The sequence below is a fragment of the Cydia splendana genome, chromosome 23 (genome assembly GCF_910591565.1).
Source record: "Cydia splendana chromosome 23, ilCydSple1.2, whole genome shotgun sequence".
Classification (NCBI taxonomy): Eukaryota; Metazoa; Arthropoda; class Insecta; order Lepidoptera; family Tortricidae; genus Cydia; species Cydia splendana.
This window is the reverse complement of record NC_085982.1, coordinates 4,597,228-4,614,576: the sequence shown is the minus strand read 5'-3', so window position 1 is coordinate 4,614,576 and position 17,349 is coordinate 4,597,228. Positions and strand designations below refer to the sequence as shown.

The 17,349-nt window shown below is 35.7% G+C and overlaps 2 protein-coding genes across 4 annotated transcripts; one reads left to right on the top strand and one right to left on the bottom strand.

Annotated features, from left to right (window-relative positions):
• The first annotated feature begins 2,828 nt into the window (after positions 1 to 2,828).
• Positions 2,829 to 9,526, top strand: LOC134801934 (uncharacterized). Of its 3 annotated transcripts, none has more exons than XM_063774558.1 (4): positions 2,829 to 3,342; positions 4,226 to 4,499; positions 6,353 to 6,443; positions 6,697 to 6,811. In XM_063774558.1, the coding sequence occupies exons 1-4, from the start codon at positions 3,064 to 3,066 to the stop codon at positions 6,746 to 6,748; spliced, it is 696 nt and encodes a 231-aa protein (XP_063630628.1). In that variant the 5' UTR covers positions 2,829 to 3,063; the 3' UTR covers positions 6,749 to 6,811. The 3 variants fall into 3 exon arrangements, with proteins under 3 accessions (XP_063630628.1, XP_063630627.1, XP_063630629.1); XM_063774557.1 differs by having other exon boundaries at positions 2,829 to 3,363; XM_063774559.1 differs by lacking the exons at positions 6,353 to 6,443; positions 6,697 to 6,811 and adding an exon at positions 7,002 to 9,526 and having other exon boundaries at positions 2,830 to 3,363.
• A 138-nt stretch (positions 9,527 to 9,664) lies between these two features.
• LOC134801933 (valine--tRNA ligase-like) lies at positions 9,665 to 17,137 on the bottom strand. The gene is made up of 5 exons (XM_063774556.1): positions 16,793 to 17,137; positions 15,110 to 15,219; positions 14,288 to 14,618; positions 12,088 to 12,247; positions 9,665 to 11,997 (listed from the first exon to the last, which is right to left on the bottom strand). The coding sequence occupies exons 1-5, from the start codon at positions 17,043 to 17,045 to the stop codon at positions 9,822 to 9,824; spliced, it is 3,030 nt and encodes a 1,009-aa protein (XP_063630626.1). The 5' UTR covers positions 17,046 to 17,137; the 3' UTR covers positions 9,665 to 9,821.
• Positions 17,138 to 17,349: the final 212 nt, after the last annotated feature.

Sequence of the window (17,349 nt, the reverse complement as noted above, 5' to 3'; positions counted from 1 at the left end):
GATTCCTGCAAGGCTTTTTAAAAAAAATGGTAATTATAAAAAAAACAAAAATACGTTTATTAGTCTTTTCTACTTTATGCTTTTTTTTTTGTTAGAAAGTGCATTGTTTTTGTTCTAAAAATAGATTTCTCATCCTTAATTTATCCGAAAATGATATATCACATGCCCTAATAGGTATAGTTTTAGAGAAATGTTGCTCCAAATGAAGGGCAGCGGCGTCGAACTTCCCCCCCTCCATCCCACTAAATGAGAGGTGGCTCTCGATGTCTCCCAGTCTGTATCTGCTCAGGACCAGCTAAGAACCAACTGTGCCAAGTTTCGGCGCATAGTCTCAAAGTGCAAGGTCCCCATACACCGGTGTGCACTAACAAACCAGCTAATACCTACTCGGATAGGTGAATATGTGGGAAAGCAACCCCGAAATTCGAATAATGGCCAGTTCGGCTTTAGTCATACGCAAGAGAGGGAGATATGTATAAAATTATGACATTTAAAGGGTGTCACACTGCAAAAAATACTTGGAACCTCTGCGGTAGTCTGTGCTACGCCAGAGCAGGTGACGCCGCAACAGGAAACTGCGTCACGAAAATGATTTTTTAGTATTAAGATTTTTTTTATTATTGTATATATATATCGAAGCGAAAATCAAAGTTCGCAAATTGCTGGAATCTTTCTCTGTCACTCTAATTACGCCTTCATTGGAGTAAGATCTCCGCCATTTGCGAAGTTCAGTTTTACCGGTTGGCCCTCTGATAACAATGAAATCAACTGAAGGTATATGTTTACCCGTTTGGTAAGTGGCCTTGTATCTTTTATGTTTAATCCTTTTTACTGCGTCACAATGTTAATTTTATCCTTGTAGCATAAAAGCCTTTAATGTAACAACAACAAGAGCCTCAGAGGCTTAAAAGCACGCCAGGGCCGAAGATTAAGAGCACGCCTGCAATGTGCTTATTTGTAAGTATTGTGTGAAAGTGCTATTACAATTTAAGTAGGCGCATTAGGGATGAATCACGTTAGACCGGGCCGTGTCCGGGCCGAAGCTTCCGGCGCTTACTTTTCTATGACAGATGACAGGTGATCACGTGATACTTTCCATAGAAAACGAAGCTCCGGAAGCTCCGGCCCAGACACGGCTCGGTCTAACGTGAGTCATCCTTTATGTTGTGCTTTTATCGTAAAAAATTGGCAGAAGCTGGTTGGATATGCTTTTAAACTAAATATTATAGGGCTCTGATGCGTAATGTGCCACACGAGAATAGTTTTTATTGTACCTCGACCCTTTAGTTCCTCACTACGCTCAAGATTCTAAATTATCTTGCTCAGGACTCAAGTTACCTCTTTGCAACAAATACTTACTATGCTCTCTTGTTGCACAAATAACTATTATTAGAATTATAGCATTAGAAAGAACTCAACATTAGGCATTATTAAACATGATAATCATGATAGTGAAAAAATAATCACTGGTCCTAAAAACTACGCATAACTAAATGTTAAATTTTTTTCACATCACCTAATCGTAAAAGGGCTTTTTCTTCCCCGCTAGGAGGGATCAAAGTGGCACTTTTCTTCCCTGCTAGGAGGGATCAAAGTTGTACTTTTCTGTTCTAGGACACGATTTTTTTCTTTCTTGCATACTATTTTTATTTTGGTCAAATAATACATAAATATTTTGGAACATACCAATTTCCTCATAGTTGATGTGAATAGCAGTATGTGTCACACGGTATCAAAATTATTTCGTCTTGGGCGGTAACACTTGAATCCCTCATTACGCTCAGGATTCTATTTTGTAGAATCCATCGCTTCATTCAGGATTCAATGTACGTCCTTGAGGAAATATATTATTTTGATCCCTTGTAACACAAACTACTATTGTAATGCAACCTTTATTAGGTACAGTCGACATCAAAGATATGTTTACACTTTTTGCCTTATTAAGGAGTGAGGTGCAAGTGTTAACATATTTTTGACGTCGACTGTACAAGAATAAAATTATTATCACAATTAGTGGTTTGGTAATGCGTTGCAAATGTGCATCACTTTCGATTTACATATTGAAGAAAGAGATGCAACTATATTGTCATACAAGGCCCCCACGTTGCCTGTTCTCTTTGACGGCGCAGCAACTAGTATCATTTCTCTCTCCTCGCTCTTTTAAAAATGCCGTTTGTCAAAAAAGGACAACCATACTGTTGACAAGATGGACTTCAAATCAAGGTGTTATCGTTTTAGGTGAAACCAGGTTGTGTATGTGTGTGTAAAAACGTATGTGTGCTCTTTTAGGGATGTGAAAAGTCGATTTTAATCATGTTATATATCGATAAACGCTACACAGCGGAACGAAATAGCGATTAATTGAAGCTTCAATATCTTCGTTAAACATAAACATAATTGAAATGCTAATGGATAATGAATATATTATAATATAATAAAATAATTCAATTATTGCGGAACTCATATTTTAGTAGGTATTTATGTATTTTAATTAAATATCTGAACTTTCCCTTGGGTCCCTGCTGGGGCGTGACGATAAAATTGTGATCTGATAACCACAATAAAGAACAAAAGCGTTTTTGTTCATTTTAGGTATCGTTAAACCTTTGAAGTAAAATTAAAATTGCAAGAAATGTCGATAGTTTATCGATATGACTTTATCGACATGGCTACAGCAAGGTGGGCCACATTGTTAATCGTACACTAAACAAAAGTGGTAACAGTGACAGCTCGCTTAGACGTAATCTTTAAGTATTATATATATGATTGTCATTTGACCTCGATAACAAACTACCGATGTGGAAAAATTTTAACCGCTGGCACTGGCAACACCAAAAAGTGATTGTCAAAATGGAGTTGATGTGTACTTAGGTCAGTCTTAAAACATTTTTGTTGAATTAATGGATTTCTCCTCTACTCCCATTAGCAATTTGTGTTGTAAACTATTGCTTACACTTCATTAGCAACGCTGGTCGCATTAAGCTCTTTAACTACGTAACATATCGTCATAAAACAGTAATGTTTTGATAGGTACGATCAACATTTATTCAATCTTTATCAAAAATGTCCGCGGCCAGCGCGATAGAAAACAGTGAAGAGCTTGAGAACGTGCCACTAGTGCGTATGGAGGACATACAGCCTTCGAGAGAAAGGAATAGCGAAGAAGAATTAGAGACCTGTGTCGTTGATGACATTGAATACGATTGTGTAGTCAATGATGATGAGGACTCAAACATTGGGAGTATGGTGTCCATTCAGTCTGAAGAAGTGGTTGAAGACGACAGTGACACCGCAGAGATGATAGTTCCAGAAGTTCTCGAGCCGTTGGATGAAATTCCAATAGTAAGAGATGTGACAGAAAATGTAATAGTTCTTTTGCTTATACTATTATTTTGCAAATGTTTTTTTGTTCATGTTACAGTTGAGACAGCAGCAGAAATAGTTAAGCAGGCTAAGTGGTCAAAATAATCCACCACTTCTGGCAGGATTCAAAGACCTTTGGGACCGTATTTTGATTAACTAAAAAACTATTGGAACAGTGGTCCCAAAGGTTGCAACTTTGAATATAGCCAGAAGCAGTTAATTTTTCCATTCTATTCTTTAATTTATAATATAGGTCAGGGGTCTCCAAACTTTGTTAGCTGAGGGCCATATTGCGCCTCAGGAACATTCGCGCGGGCCACCATCGGTTTTTGCGCCGGGGGAGGGTGTCTGGTTGCTGCTGTTAGGAACAGTTCAATTCTCAATGAATGCTAAACCCCTGGAGCCTGGCTCCCGCGGGCCGGACAGTGGGCACTCGCTTTGGGGGTCTGCAGGCCGGATTTGAATGCGTTGCGGGCCAGATTTGGCCCGCGGGCCAGGGTTAGGAGACCCCTGATATAGGTCATAGGCATATCTGCTTGACACAAATTTTAGTTTAACATAAATGCAACTTTATCATTGAGAGAGTAAGGTTGTCTGTGGATCAATTTGAATACTTCTGCTGTACTTCTTGAAACCTCATGCATTTTCTAAACAATATTTTGATATAACTAAATAAACAATATATAACACTAATGATGTTAAACAAAGTTCATTTTACATACTATTCTATAACTGCTTTGTCAATATTGTAAATGCACCATTAATGAGAGCCTGTGCACAAAGTTTTATTATTTTCCAAAAACATACTTACAATTTATTTTTTGATTTCACAGTGGTAAACCATGATTACACTTTTTTTCAGGATATAGTCCCAGAGCAAAAACCCACTGACCTAAAGCCACCAGACAGCTGGCCAACCCTCGAAATCCTCCCTGGAGGTGTCATCAAAAATGCCGACAAATGCGAAGATGATCTCCCCTACCCCGAGGGTCCAGAGAAGGTTGAGAAAGGAGAAATGATGTACGCTTGTGCGAAGTGCTCGGAGAGCTTCAAGTACCTCTTCTGTCTGGTAAAGCATGTGAAATGGCATGAGGATGAGAAAAAGAAAGAGAAGGGGCTGGATATGGCCAAACTTAGTAAGTGCTAATTTATTTTTTTAACAAGCAGAAACGTGTGCGAACGATGCTATTAAGCCCTACTAACATTGAATAATTTTACTGTTTAGACTCACTTGTTTTAAGTCACTCGCGCGACATATGACACACAACCACACCAACCGACCGACCGCCACACACACGCCCGTCCGCACGCGATACACGGTCGTCGTGAATGCTGCTCGCACTGTTAGTGCTTGAGAAAGGAGACCTAGGCTCTACAAAACATGTCACGCAAGTGACTTAAAACAAGTGAGTCTAAACCATAAAATTATTCAATGTTCGATGCTATTAAGCTTAGAATAAATTTAAAAGTGGAATAATTACTGTCTTGGGTGAGACTTGAACTTTTGACGACCGGTCTGGCCTAGTGGGTAGTAACTCTGCCTATGAAGCCGATGGTCCCGGGTTCGAATCCTGGTAAGGGCATTTATTTGTATGATGATACAGATATTTGTTCCTGAGTCATGGTTGTTTTCTATGTATTTATATAATATATATATATATATCGTTGTCTGAGTACCCACAACACAAGCCTTCTTGAGCTTACCGTGGGGCTTAGTCAATTTGTGTAAAAATGTCCTATAATATAAAAAATTAAAAAAAAAAAAACTCACTGCCTCTGGATGGGATCTCCATTACTTAATTACTATTCTAAGCTTAGTAAGTGCTAATGAGATTTGTATTTTCTAATTATATTTACATTATGAAACCCACCAAATTCCATTATATTTGTGTGAATTAAGTTAATATAACCAAATAACTAACTTATGACCAAAATAATGTCCCTTATTCAACTTGTTACTGTAGAAATAAGGATGTGTTCTGATATATTTGACCACTTTGGCCGTCATTATCTATTTGATGCTGACTGCATATTATTATAGGTATACCATAGCTGACTAAATAGCAGTTTTAAAAGGAAAAATATTTTCCTCTTCTAATTTGCCAGATAGATAGATGATGTTACTCATTGCCCTGGTATATCTTGAGTCACACACAAAAGTATGACGGGGGAAGAATTAATTTTAAAATTACAATTATGTCAACAAAATCATCATTGTATCAATATTTTTTTATGATCTTTAAAACTATCTTTAAGCAACATTGTCTCCTGGGTCTCGGCAATAAACAATTGTACAAAATGTCAATTTAAAAATTTAACTTAACAGTTTACAAAAGAGAAAAAAACTCTTATTCAAAACATAGACCAATAAAAAAAAAAATTTTGTAATAAAACCTTTAGTGACCATATTGTGGTGTGCCATAAAGGATGATAGCTTAAGACGGGTAAGTATATGTTTACAAAATTATAATAAATTTATTTAACACCTTAGTTTTATAGATTCACCAAAATGTGGCTGCCAATGTGTGTATGATATCCCTAATTAAACATACAACACATGCGATTGCTAAAGAGCCTGGTGTTGATCTAGGCTCTTACAGGATAACATCATAATAAGCTCTAAATGAATAAGTGGCTTTTACCTTAGTGACACTCAATGCCACAATATGGTCAGCTAAAGAATTATTTTTGGTTGATCTATATTTTTGTGATTGGGTGAATCAACCTTTCCTTGTCACTCGTTGGCTTGGTTACAGTCGCCTGGGTCACTCTTTAAATCCTGGTATCATGGCATTTAACTAAAACAAGCATTTTTGTGGTAGTGATAAGCCCTTTTCACAATAGCACAGAATAACTAATAGTACTACCGTACAATAGTCCCAGGGACAACAACAAGAAATAGTTGATTTACCCAATTGTAAAAAAAGACTATTGTGTAAAATGTTGTTTTCTGTCCATAACGATTGCAGTTAATTTTTTCTTGTTTTAGCTGAATATGAAAGGGAATTTATAAGTATTAAGAGGGCGCGACAGGAACTCGACAAGGAGCACAAAAGGAAAAAAGTTGAAGTTTTTGGCAGGTCAGTAATTATTTAAATAAAAAATATATCTACATTTTGAAAGATACTGTTTAACCCTTTGAACAGCGCTTATCGTGTGCGACGCGTCAATGTGACCTTTGTCTGAATGCACGAAGGTTGATATAATTTATAAGATACAAGTATATTTTCAAATGTACATTTACTCATAGAACCAGTGGCAGTGAATTATTGAATTTGAATTAATTGTAATAGTCAATACATAATATAATAAGTCTTCTTTATTTTGTTACAGAATTGCAGAAGCCATGGGGAAGATAGAGAGTTTCAATGAACTTTTGAAATAATAAATGTTTATACAAACATTAACATGTTTTAATTCGTTTTCGCTTCAGTCCCTTTGTCTCAGTAAAATGATTTAGCTCATTTACCGAATTCCTGTTTCGCCGGATTTACTTTAGTACGTTATAATCCCACTAAACGAGAATCCAACGAAACAAGAATCCGGCGAATTGGGAACTAATCAGTTAAATACCCCACTCCATCTTTCACCTTAGACAGAATAACAAACCATTAAAGGGTACAATTATTTATTTCCAGCAAACCGTAAGAAATGCATCGTTTTGCATTCGGGCAAAAAGAAGATGGGCCAGCGAGGAAAAGCCAAGAAAACAAAGAGATCATAGTATCGTAGCTTCAGTATTAACTGGCGTTGGCTAAAAGAGACATGTTTTGACTTTTCCGGTGATAAATACTGCCGCATCGTGCATACATCCATTGCAAAACTCATTGAATTCCCGAGCGCATTCATGCGCTAGAAATTTCAAATTTTCACTAGTTTTCCAATGGCTGTAACGGTTCTTGGACTAACCAACTATTAGGCCTACACTTTTCACGTCTCTGGCGTTACCAAAAATGTCTCTGGAGTTACCAAGAAATCACGTTTCCAATTTAATCTTTATCTAAGATTTTGGTCTATTGGTCTAAGAGCTGTGAGGTGCACAAGTGATTGTGTATTTTCATCACCTGGCACTACTTTTCCCCCAAATGCCAGGCGCATTGTTATATTTGAATTAAATACATAATTAGCTATTATATCACACCAAACTCAGAGCTCTATAAATTGCACACCTTCAATTGATTTTACAACCCCTTTGTTGCCCATCCACTCACGCACCCACCGCTGAACAGCTGCCAGGCGCCCGAATTGATTAATAATGATAGTATGGCACACTAACTAGAGGGATTTCGTTGCTCTATAAATTGCATACCTATTGCCGTGGCTAGCTCTCCGGCTATATCGCTTGTTTGGACATATAATACATAAGTATAATAGTTATAGATTAGTGTCGGTCTAAAAGTTGATTCGTCCTCTTATGCGTTGCGAAATTATGGTAACTAGTAAGTAACACCACCGAATGCAGAGTCAAACGTGAAAAAAATTAATTATAGCATTGTTAAAGACACTAAAAATATACATATGATAGGAAAAAGGAAATGCTGACGTTTTTTACCAGCAATTAATGAACTTTTTTGCTGCTGATGGACAGAGCATTTAAATTAGCTACTTCATGAACATCGTCTATGCGATTATCTTGCAAATTTTGCCCGATCACTGCTATCTCCTGGGTCACGTCAAGGAAAATGAATGAAACCACGACAGCATTAATGACGAATTCTTTGAAGATGTAAGCTTGAAAAAGAATCTTATGAACGATACAATCAAACTGTTGCTTCCATGTGACTACCTCAATCTGACAATTTAATTCAAAATTAGATTTGTCGTTTATAAGTAATATACAGTCAACCAAATTTAACCCTAGACCAATGTAAAACCATATCAAAGTGACCTTATCAGTTTTAGTAAATTTGAAATGGTTCTACGGTGGAGTAGGATTATTCTAGTTGTTTGATTGTACTTACATATTATTTCGCTTCACCAAATATGATATAGAGCAGCAAGTAAATGTTAGATGGATAGATAAATGCATATAAGGGAAGTTCAAATCGGCTGCTTAATTCTGTCAGAATTTAAATGTTTTCTTTAATTGGTTATTGGTTTAATTGGTGTATTTTTTAAGTGCACTTTGAGCCGCTAAATTTAATAGCAAAAATAAATTCGTATTTAGTTTTATAGTGTATATTATTATGCGTTTAAACCAAAATGAGTTGTTTTCGTTCATTATAGTTCTTTATGTCGGTTTATATTTGATTATTTTAAACGTTGTTCTGTAAGAATGTTTTAGCTTGTGAAATATAGATAGTCACTTTACTCGGTCTTCACCGTTTCCATGTTCCATGAGAGATAATAGTGTATTTTTGCAATTACAAAGTAGGTATTTTACTTAACAACTTCCGTAAGCAAAAGGGTTGATCCATTTTTTCTTGTACTAGGTCGGTGCTATGGTTACGTCTCCTGTCACCCTTTAGACCCAATTTTATAGAACTAAACATACACTATAATGGTAATTTTAAGCCCATTTCTGTGGGGGCCATCTACTAAGTATGTTAGTAAAATGAGTTACATCATTATAACTTAAACTTTCTTACTATTGTCTCCTGGGTAACGGAGCAAAATAAGTAGAATGACAACAAGAAATAGTTGATCAAACCACAGTACCTACTAGTTAATACACGTGACTTCATACATATTAAAATACATACAAAGTAGATTTTTTTAAATGTAACAATACTACACAATAATGTAGATAAATATTTTTTGTCACAGCAAAAGAAACTTAGTCATGTAAGGTTTACGTTAAAATGAAATAGTCTGTACAGTCAGTAGCAAATATTGATATGATACAAATCAAAGTTCTAACATGCATACAACTTTTTGCTTGGCGCGTAGATATTCTGTTCGTGTAGATATTTGTTGCTGACTATACTTTGTCATGCATAGTGCAATAGGTTTTGTTTGTGTCTTTAATTTTATGAATTAGTTATGAATTTTATTAATAAGAATATTATGATTATGTTGTGAACTTATAAATGTCCTTTATTTGGCTTTTACGTTTATGTGTAAATCTGAAATTAATGGTTTTATTTTCCAAGGGGCCATTATTGTTATAAACTTATAAATGATAAGTCAATTATTTTAAATAAATTTTATCGTTTGTTGTAAACTGAGTTTTATCATTACATTATAACTGAGTATAATCAAGAAAGTAAACCCATTTTTTTATTTGAGAATAAAATAATCTGTCTGCCGGAATGATCTAGTTAAGGTATCATAAAAAACCACATCTTGTAACATAATTTATATTTAACACTATTACAAGTAGTCGATATCAAAGATATGTTTACATTTTTCACCTTGTTGTAAAGGATAAATACTAAGTAAACATATATTTGACGTCAATTCAAATCAATTTACAGTACCTACCTATGCTTGAAATTATTTCACGACGAGTTAAGCGACTAGGACAATTTCAAGTGATCATCTTTCCCTTTGTCGTCTTTCATTAATACACCATCAATAACTAATCGTTTCAACTGCATTAACTCCTCTCTTTTACTCTTTTCATTTTCTCTGTCTATCATTCGCGTGATTTCTGACAAATTCACATAATTCGGGCTAGACATCTTCTGTTCTAATTTAGCTAAATAATCTTCTAACTTGCTTACTTTTTTCATTAGTCTAGCTTTAGCTTCTTTCATGGCTAAATCTCTATCTTTACCTAATAATTCTACATATATTTTAGTATCTTTATCTAGCTGTCCACTTACGAAATTTTTGTTTGTAACTTCACCAAAACGAATGGTGTCACATTTTGTTAGATTTTTTACTATATCACTAAACTTATTTATATCAGCCTTTAATACGTTATTTGTTGTATTTATACACACGGTTGGCCTAAGTTTGTTAGATATATTATAATATCCTTTCAGTTGTCTAATTAAAAATATTGCACTTAGAAACTGATCTACTTGAGTTTCCAAATTAATATTTCTCCATTTTCTAAACTCGTCAGGTTGAGGAAACTTATAATATTTTTCGTTATAATCATTAAAGTTGTATATAATACTTTCTTCGAATTGAGGTATCCTTGGTATCAGATCATATGTCAAGTATATCATAAATGGATTTAGACATCTCAGAGATGCGTTTAAAACAGTGCTCAAAGTATGAGCATGGGCATAACCAATCTTCTGGTTTTTGTGTTCAAATCCTGGTTTCGTAGTTTCCAAGTACACATCGCAGAATTCATTATAAATGAAAGTCCTTAAAGCTTTTGTAGCTAAGTGGAAATCATGGTTTTCCATAGCCGCGTCGACTATATCTATCATATGTGCCAGTCTGCTCAAAATCCATGCATCAAAGACAGTCAGATCATTTTCAAAAATGGTCCTGTTATTCGGCAGTTCTTTCAATTTAGCAAACTGTAGATCGGTGTACTTCACACTCTGCAATATTTTATTACAAAATAATTTGTTTGCATGACACATGTTCACATCAAAGTTGATAAAATGCGACTTTATATCTTGTGACAATAATGTGAACCTCAATGCATCCACTCCGCATTCTGGTATTCCTTTAGTATTCGAAAAATTGCTCTTATGGTATTCCAAAGATTTTACCAATTCGCTTTTACTTAGAATCCCATCTGCATACATCTTCTCGGTCTTCTTTTTAAGTTCACGTAAAGAAATTCCGTTTATAACATCAATAGGATCTATAACATTGCCTTTGCTTTTAGACATTTTTGAGCCCTTATTATCGCAAATTATTCCATGGAGTAATACATTTCTAAATGGAAGGTTATCAGTCAATTCGAGACCAAGTATTACCATCCTGTGCACCCACAAACCTAAGATATCATGCCCGGTAGCCATTAAGTTCAAGGGATAGAACTTGTCGTAATCCAAGCTATATTTATCCGGCCAACCTAAAGAAGAAAACGGATAAATTGCTGATGAAAACCAAGTATCCAAAACATCTGTATCTTTTTCCACTTGAATTCTATCTGCTTCTGTATCTAACAGTTTTGCAGATATGTTTTTGGCTTCATTTTCATCATTAGCCGCGACCCAAGTGACGTATGATCCGTAACAACACTTATATCCCGGAATCTCCTGCCCCCACCATAATTGCCTCGAAACGCACCAATCTCTATCATCTTTACACCAGTTCATCCAATTCTTTACAAACTTCTCAGGCTGTATGTTTAATTCTCCCTTCTCTACGACATCCATTGCTTTTTTATTTAAACTACTGCAGTTTAAAAACCACTGTTCTTTAGGTAAATATTCTATAACATCATTGGTTCTACTACAAATCGGTAGAGTCATCGAATGCGGTGTAACCTTCTTTAGAAGTCCCAATTCATCTAATCTCTTAACAATTTCTTCTCGACAGTGATACTTTTTTAATCCATTGAACTCTTTAGAGTTTATAATATTTCCTTGTTCATCTATGACTTGATGGAGCTCAAGCTTATGTTGCTTAGCAACCTCATAGTCTATTTTGCTATGGGCGGGGGTTATTTTGACGGCTCCAGTCCCGAATTTCATGTCGACGAAATTGTCGTAAATGATGGGTAAAGTTCTGCCGTTGAAAGGATGGATGACTCGCTTTTTGTCGAGGTGTGTGTACCTGGTAGACAAAAAATTGCCATTTTAATGAAAGAAAATATTGTAAGCTACGAAAAAACGGATTGATCCCAATAAGGATCACATCCAATACCTGGGATCATCTGGATGCACAGCTACGGCCACGTCTCCCAACATTGTCTCCGGCATAGTTGTCGATACCACAACCTCCTCCGTACTGTCGCATATCCTGTACGCGAAGTCATATAGCTGGCCGAACTTCACTGGCTCATTATATCCTGGTAACCGCAACTCTGAAAAATAAAGTTAGGTATGAAGATGAGACATTTTCTTGTTACTCGTTGCCATGGTTACGTTCTCCTGTGTCACTCTTAAAACCCTGGGTTTATGTTATTTAAATGAACTTTCCGCGTGGCAAATTCCGCAGTAGGACATGTCTAAGTATTTGAAATTGAATTGACAGAAAATTATAATTTCAAGAACTGTAATACGCCAGTAATGGCAGAATATGCTGTTCTATACCAAAACACAACGACACCAAAATTGTACATGGGTAATTCTTATTCTTATGCATTTTTTGTGTAACACGTAAGAATAGCATGTATTTTTGTGAAAATAAGTAAACTCTATATCAATATACTTAGCAATTTACCTCTAGTTTTCGGTCAACCTAAATGTATTGACCTACGAGTATTAGAAACATAAAAAAAAATTACAAGTGCAAAATGTCACGTACCGTGTAGTGTGACTTCCCCAGATTTTGTGATATTTGATTTTTTTTTGAAAAAATATGAGGTGATTTTGCAATAATGTATATCAAATATAAAACACTAATCCTTGTTCTACAACACTGTTTAAAAATTGTATGGATTTATAACGATTTTATATAATTTTAAACAACATACATTTTGTGATTAGTTTTCGCGTCACCATCGCGCGTGGTAATATAAACATGCGGTACTCGGTAGAAAATTATCTTTACTACTGGCAGCCTTATTAAAGTTTTTTTTGAACAGCAACACTGTGTTGTTGTCAGGTTTACAAATGGCTGAAGGGAGAAGTTTTGTCGAAAATTATTTATTTGTGTTCATTTGAAAAAAACGGTCAACCTTAACGCGTCACCGCCGTGTTAGAGTTTTAAAAGTAAGTTGCAGTTTCACGTAATTGTTTGTAACATAAGATATACCTCATACATTCCTGATCAAGCTAATTATTTAACATTTGCAAAATCAAAGGAAATGTTTATGTAATATCGAACATGTTCCAAATTACCACGACCGTGGCCTCAAAAATCTGTCACCACCACGGACTTTTGAGTCCACGTTCGTGACATATATAGACACGTGGTCGTGTCATTCTTAATTCGTTTGATTAATTTAGAGGCACATGCACTTTTCAGAAATGCATTTTTATTAGCTACAGATCATTTGCTATTAGTCGGGCGTCTGCCAAAGCAAAAAAAAATGTTTTTCGTTTGTATGTACGTATGATGTGTATCGAATTCTTTGTCACGCTCTACAGCCTTTGTAGTTTGACGGATTTCAACGTCTGAGCTGTCATTAGGTTTGTCGTAGTCATAGGAGTGACTTAGGCTATGTTAAAATAACTATATAAATCAAAATAGCCGAGTTGGCCACCATAATGCCGAAATGTCACGACTGAGGGACACTTTGTCACAACCGTGTTTATGTACTCATTTTATTTACCTTTCCTGAGGGTATTAAGCTTGACCATATGAATCAAAAAATTGCTTTTTGTATGTACCTTTGATATATGTAATAATATGTGAAAAAAAAACGTTTATGAAAAAAGAATCTTTTTGGACACAATTTAAGAATCACCCACATACCATATTCTATGAAATAAATTTATGATTATGAATATTATATAGATACACCCGAAGGCTTAACTAAAAATCCATTTTTGTGGTAGGATATAAGTCCTTAACACGATGGGACATTTACTACGCATGTTAGTAGAATTGTCCCCTGGAAAACGGAACAGATCGGTTGGACAAATTGAGGCAATTAAACTGTAATTTTATTATCTGAAGTATATTCAAGGTTTTTAGGGATTTAGCAAAACAATAGCGGGAAAAGTGCCTGTAAAAGCGAAGTGCTAATGATCATCATCATCATCATCATCAGGCTATAGTAGTCCACTGCTGGACATAGCCCTCCCCTAAAGAGCGCCATAGCGCCCTGTCCTCAGCTTGCCGCATCCAGCATCTGCCTGCAGTCTTTCGCAGATCGTCATCCCACCTGGTCGGAGGGCGTCCTACACTACGTAGTGCTAATGATGGTCAAATCAAATTAATAATAACATTTAACTACCTGTTGGACCAGTAATCTCCATATTATCCACTTCCATATCCGACACGGTAGATTGCAGAGTATTACACCAATTCACTAACGCCATCTGTCTATAAATTAATCCCTTCTGAAACAATCTTATAAATGCACAGTTCACAGCATTTATATGCTTCCGGTCCATTGTAAACATTTCTCGGCCCCAATCTAAAGAGTAGCCCATAGTCCTGAGTTGTTGGCAGATGGTATTGCCATGTTTCTCTTTCCATTTCCAGACTTCTTTGTTAAATTTGTTGCGTCCCAGCTCGTGGCGGGTGAGATTGTGACGGCTTTTTAGATATTTTTCAACAACACCCTAGAATAAAAACAGAACTGTAGTATGACGAAGTTAATTTTTAGTAGGCACTTATCCCTTATTATTTACTATCTATCCAATTGATTATACTACTTATCCTTTATTTTATTTTATGTTTACAAAGATGAAAAGGCAAGAGGTATATGTAATATCACTTATGCCAATGTTTTTGTATACAATTTTTGCTCTTTCATCCATCTTCCTCGCGATATCCCAACATTCTGCCACGGCTCATGAGAGCCTGGGTTCCGCTTGGCAACTAATCCCGAGAATTGGCATAGGCACTAGCTTTTACGAAAGCGCCATCTGACCTTCCAACCCAGAGGGTAAACTAGACTTTGTTGGGATTAGTCTGGTTTCATCACAATGCTTTCCTTCACCGAAAAGTGACTGGTAAATATCTCGTCCATTTTTGATTTAACAACAGGCTATTCACTTTCGAAGTTTCTAAAGTAGTGAGACAATGCAGCTAGGCATTATTGATTTATAACCTGTGTAGCAATACCGGCATGGTCTGTGCCTGGTAGCCAGAGCACATTGTGGCCTGTAGCCCTCTTCCTTCTGACTATTACATCTTGAACTGTGCCGGCTAGAGCATGACCTGCAAGTAAATTTCAAAACATCTAAAAGGGTGAATCAACTTTTTCTTGTCACTAGTTGCCATGGTTACGGTCTCCTGGGTCACTCTTAAAATACTAGTTATTTCGTATTTAAATGAACCAAACTTGAATTTTTGGTAGTTATAAGGCCTTTCCATAATTGGACATCTACTAAGCACGTTTGTAGAACATGGTACAGCAGCTCTTCTAAGAAACTAGGCTACTATTGTCTCCTGGCTGATGGGACAGAATAACAACAAGAAATAGTTGTTCGACCCAAAAACAGGAATTTTTCAAAGATACTTGTTGTTATTATTAGGCAGATGTTAGTTATTCTTAATGGTAGGTTATAACAAACAGTAAAGTTCAAATCACATAAAAAAACGGGTTGCACTCCGGGAGTGCCGACAGAAGTGAAAACTCAATGACTAGTCCAAAATGTCTGCAGCACTATGTATAATTGACCCATCCTCCTTTCTATTGAAAAACTTTAGTTCCGAAATTGCTGGTCAGTGAGCTTGTTTAAAATTCGAAATTCAAATTTGTAGCGTTAATTGTTTAAAATTTGAATAGAAATTGTAAAGTTACCTTGCAGACCTCGCATCTAAATATATTTGGTCATGATATTTTGAGTTTTATTCACCAGTACTAGAGTTCACTTTTATTAGCGATTTCATCAAGATGTAGCTTTATTGAATTATATTGGAGTGATATAAAGTTAGAATGTAACTGTGAGATCCTCGTATTTCAGCCCGTACAAGATTAGAACATTGAGCTTTATTGCTTAATATAAAAGTTCAGTTTTAAATAATTGACCTGATTATGATACATTATGACTAAAGTTCTTTGGTGAATAACATTGTCCGTCACACATAACATAAAGTCACGCAAGTGCCCTGCGCTGCCTACATGAAACAGCAGGCTCGGGGATACATTTTCGCCGTGCGGTAGAAAGAGAGGAGAGACGCGTTATGCGTTTACGCTGTCTCGAGTTTATAATTTTTTTCCCCACCTCAAAAAGTGCTCAGCGACGCTAAAGAAGTTTTCACTTCAAAAATATGGTGTTTGTCATACTGGTGTATTCACATTTGTCTCCGCCGGGCACGGATTGGGATAGGTGCATTCATATGAATCATTCCCACCTGTCCCTGCCTCATATATGGCGGCGGTCACGTGGGGCGGGGATAAATGGGAATACATTACATTTAGTCATACAAACGAATTAGGATAGAGCTCTCTTGCTTGCTTTAGAGTTTTTCATCTTGCTAAGGCAAGCCATGCAAATTCCTTTACCACGTAAACTGGGCTCTTTTTCGTCCATACAATTAAAATAAATAAAAAATGCAAATTATCCATATATTTTCAATTCTTGATGTTCGAATTTATTTCAAAGAATCTATCTATGTATATATAACGTATTAAATATAAAATAACTTATTATAATAAACTAAAACTACAAACAAATTAAAATAAAAACTAAAATAAAAGAAACTTACCTATAAAATAAAAACCTAATTATAAAAAGAAATTATATCCATATATGTATTGAAATTTGAAATCAGCTGTTTGACTAACCTAAATGCAACTTCCCAGTAACGTTAGGCGGCGGGAGCACCATGCTGAAAGATGGTTTATAACAAAAATTCTCCGGTGTGAACAGACCATCCTTCTCCCATTCTTCATATACATGCTTCTCCACAAATGCTGGCTGGTACGCCAAGGCCCACAAATTAGGTCTAGGTATGATACGAGAAGTTTTCGAAATACTGCGACTCCAGAGACGTAAATAGGATCTTATACAGTTATAAGTATTATGGCGGAAATACATTTTATTTTAAATTAAATATATTTTAAACGAATTCAAATTTTTTAAGCATTCTCGCACTCCTGTTATATTTTTTCATGATTTTTTTCAATTATTTGACATCTTTGACGTTAAGAATTTAGATTAGGACATTCCATTGTACGTACTTTTTGACAGATGTTTTTTCTTCTTCTTATATTTTAATGGCGGTCAAACTAGTCACAAATTTGCCAATGTCAAGTATTTTGATGTCTGCACCTGCGAACAGAGGACAACACAAACGCCCATACAGAACGACACAAACATTATTATAATCTCTTATATTATA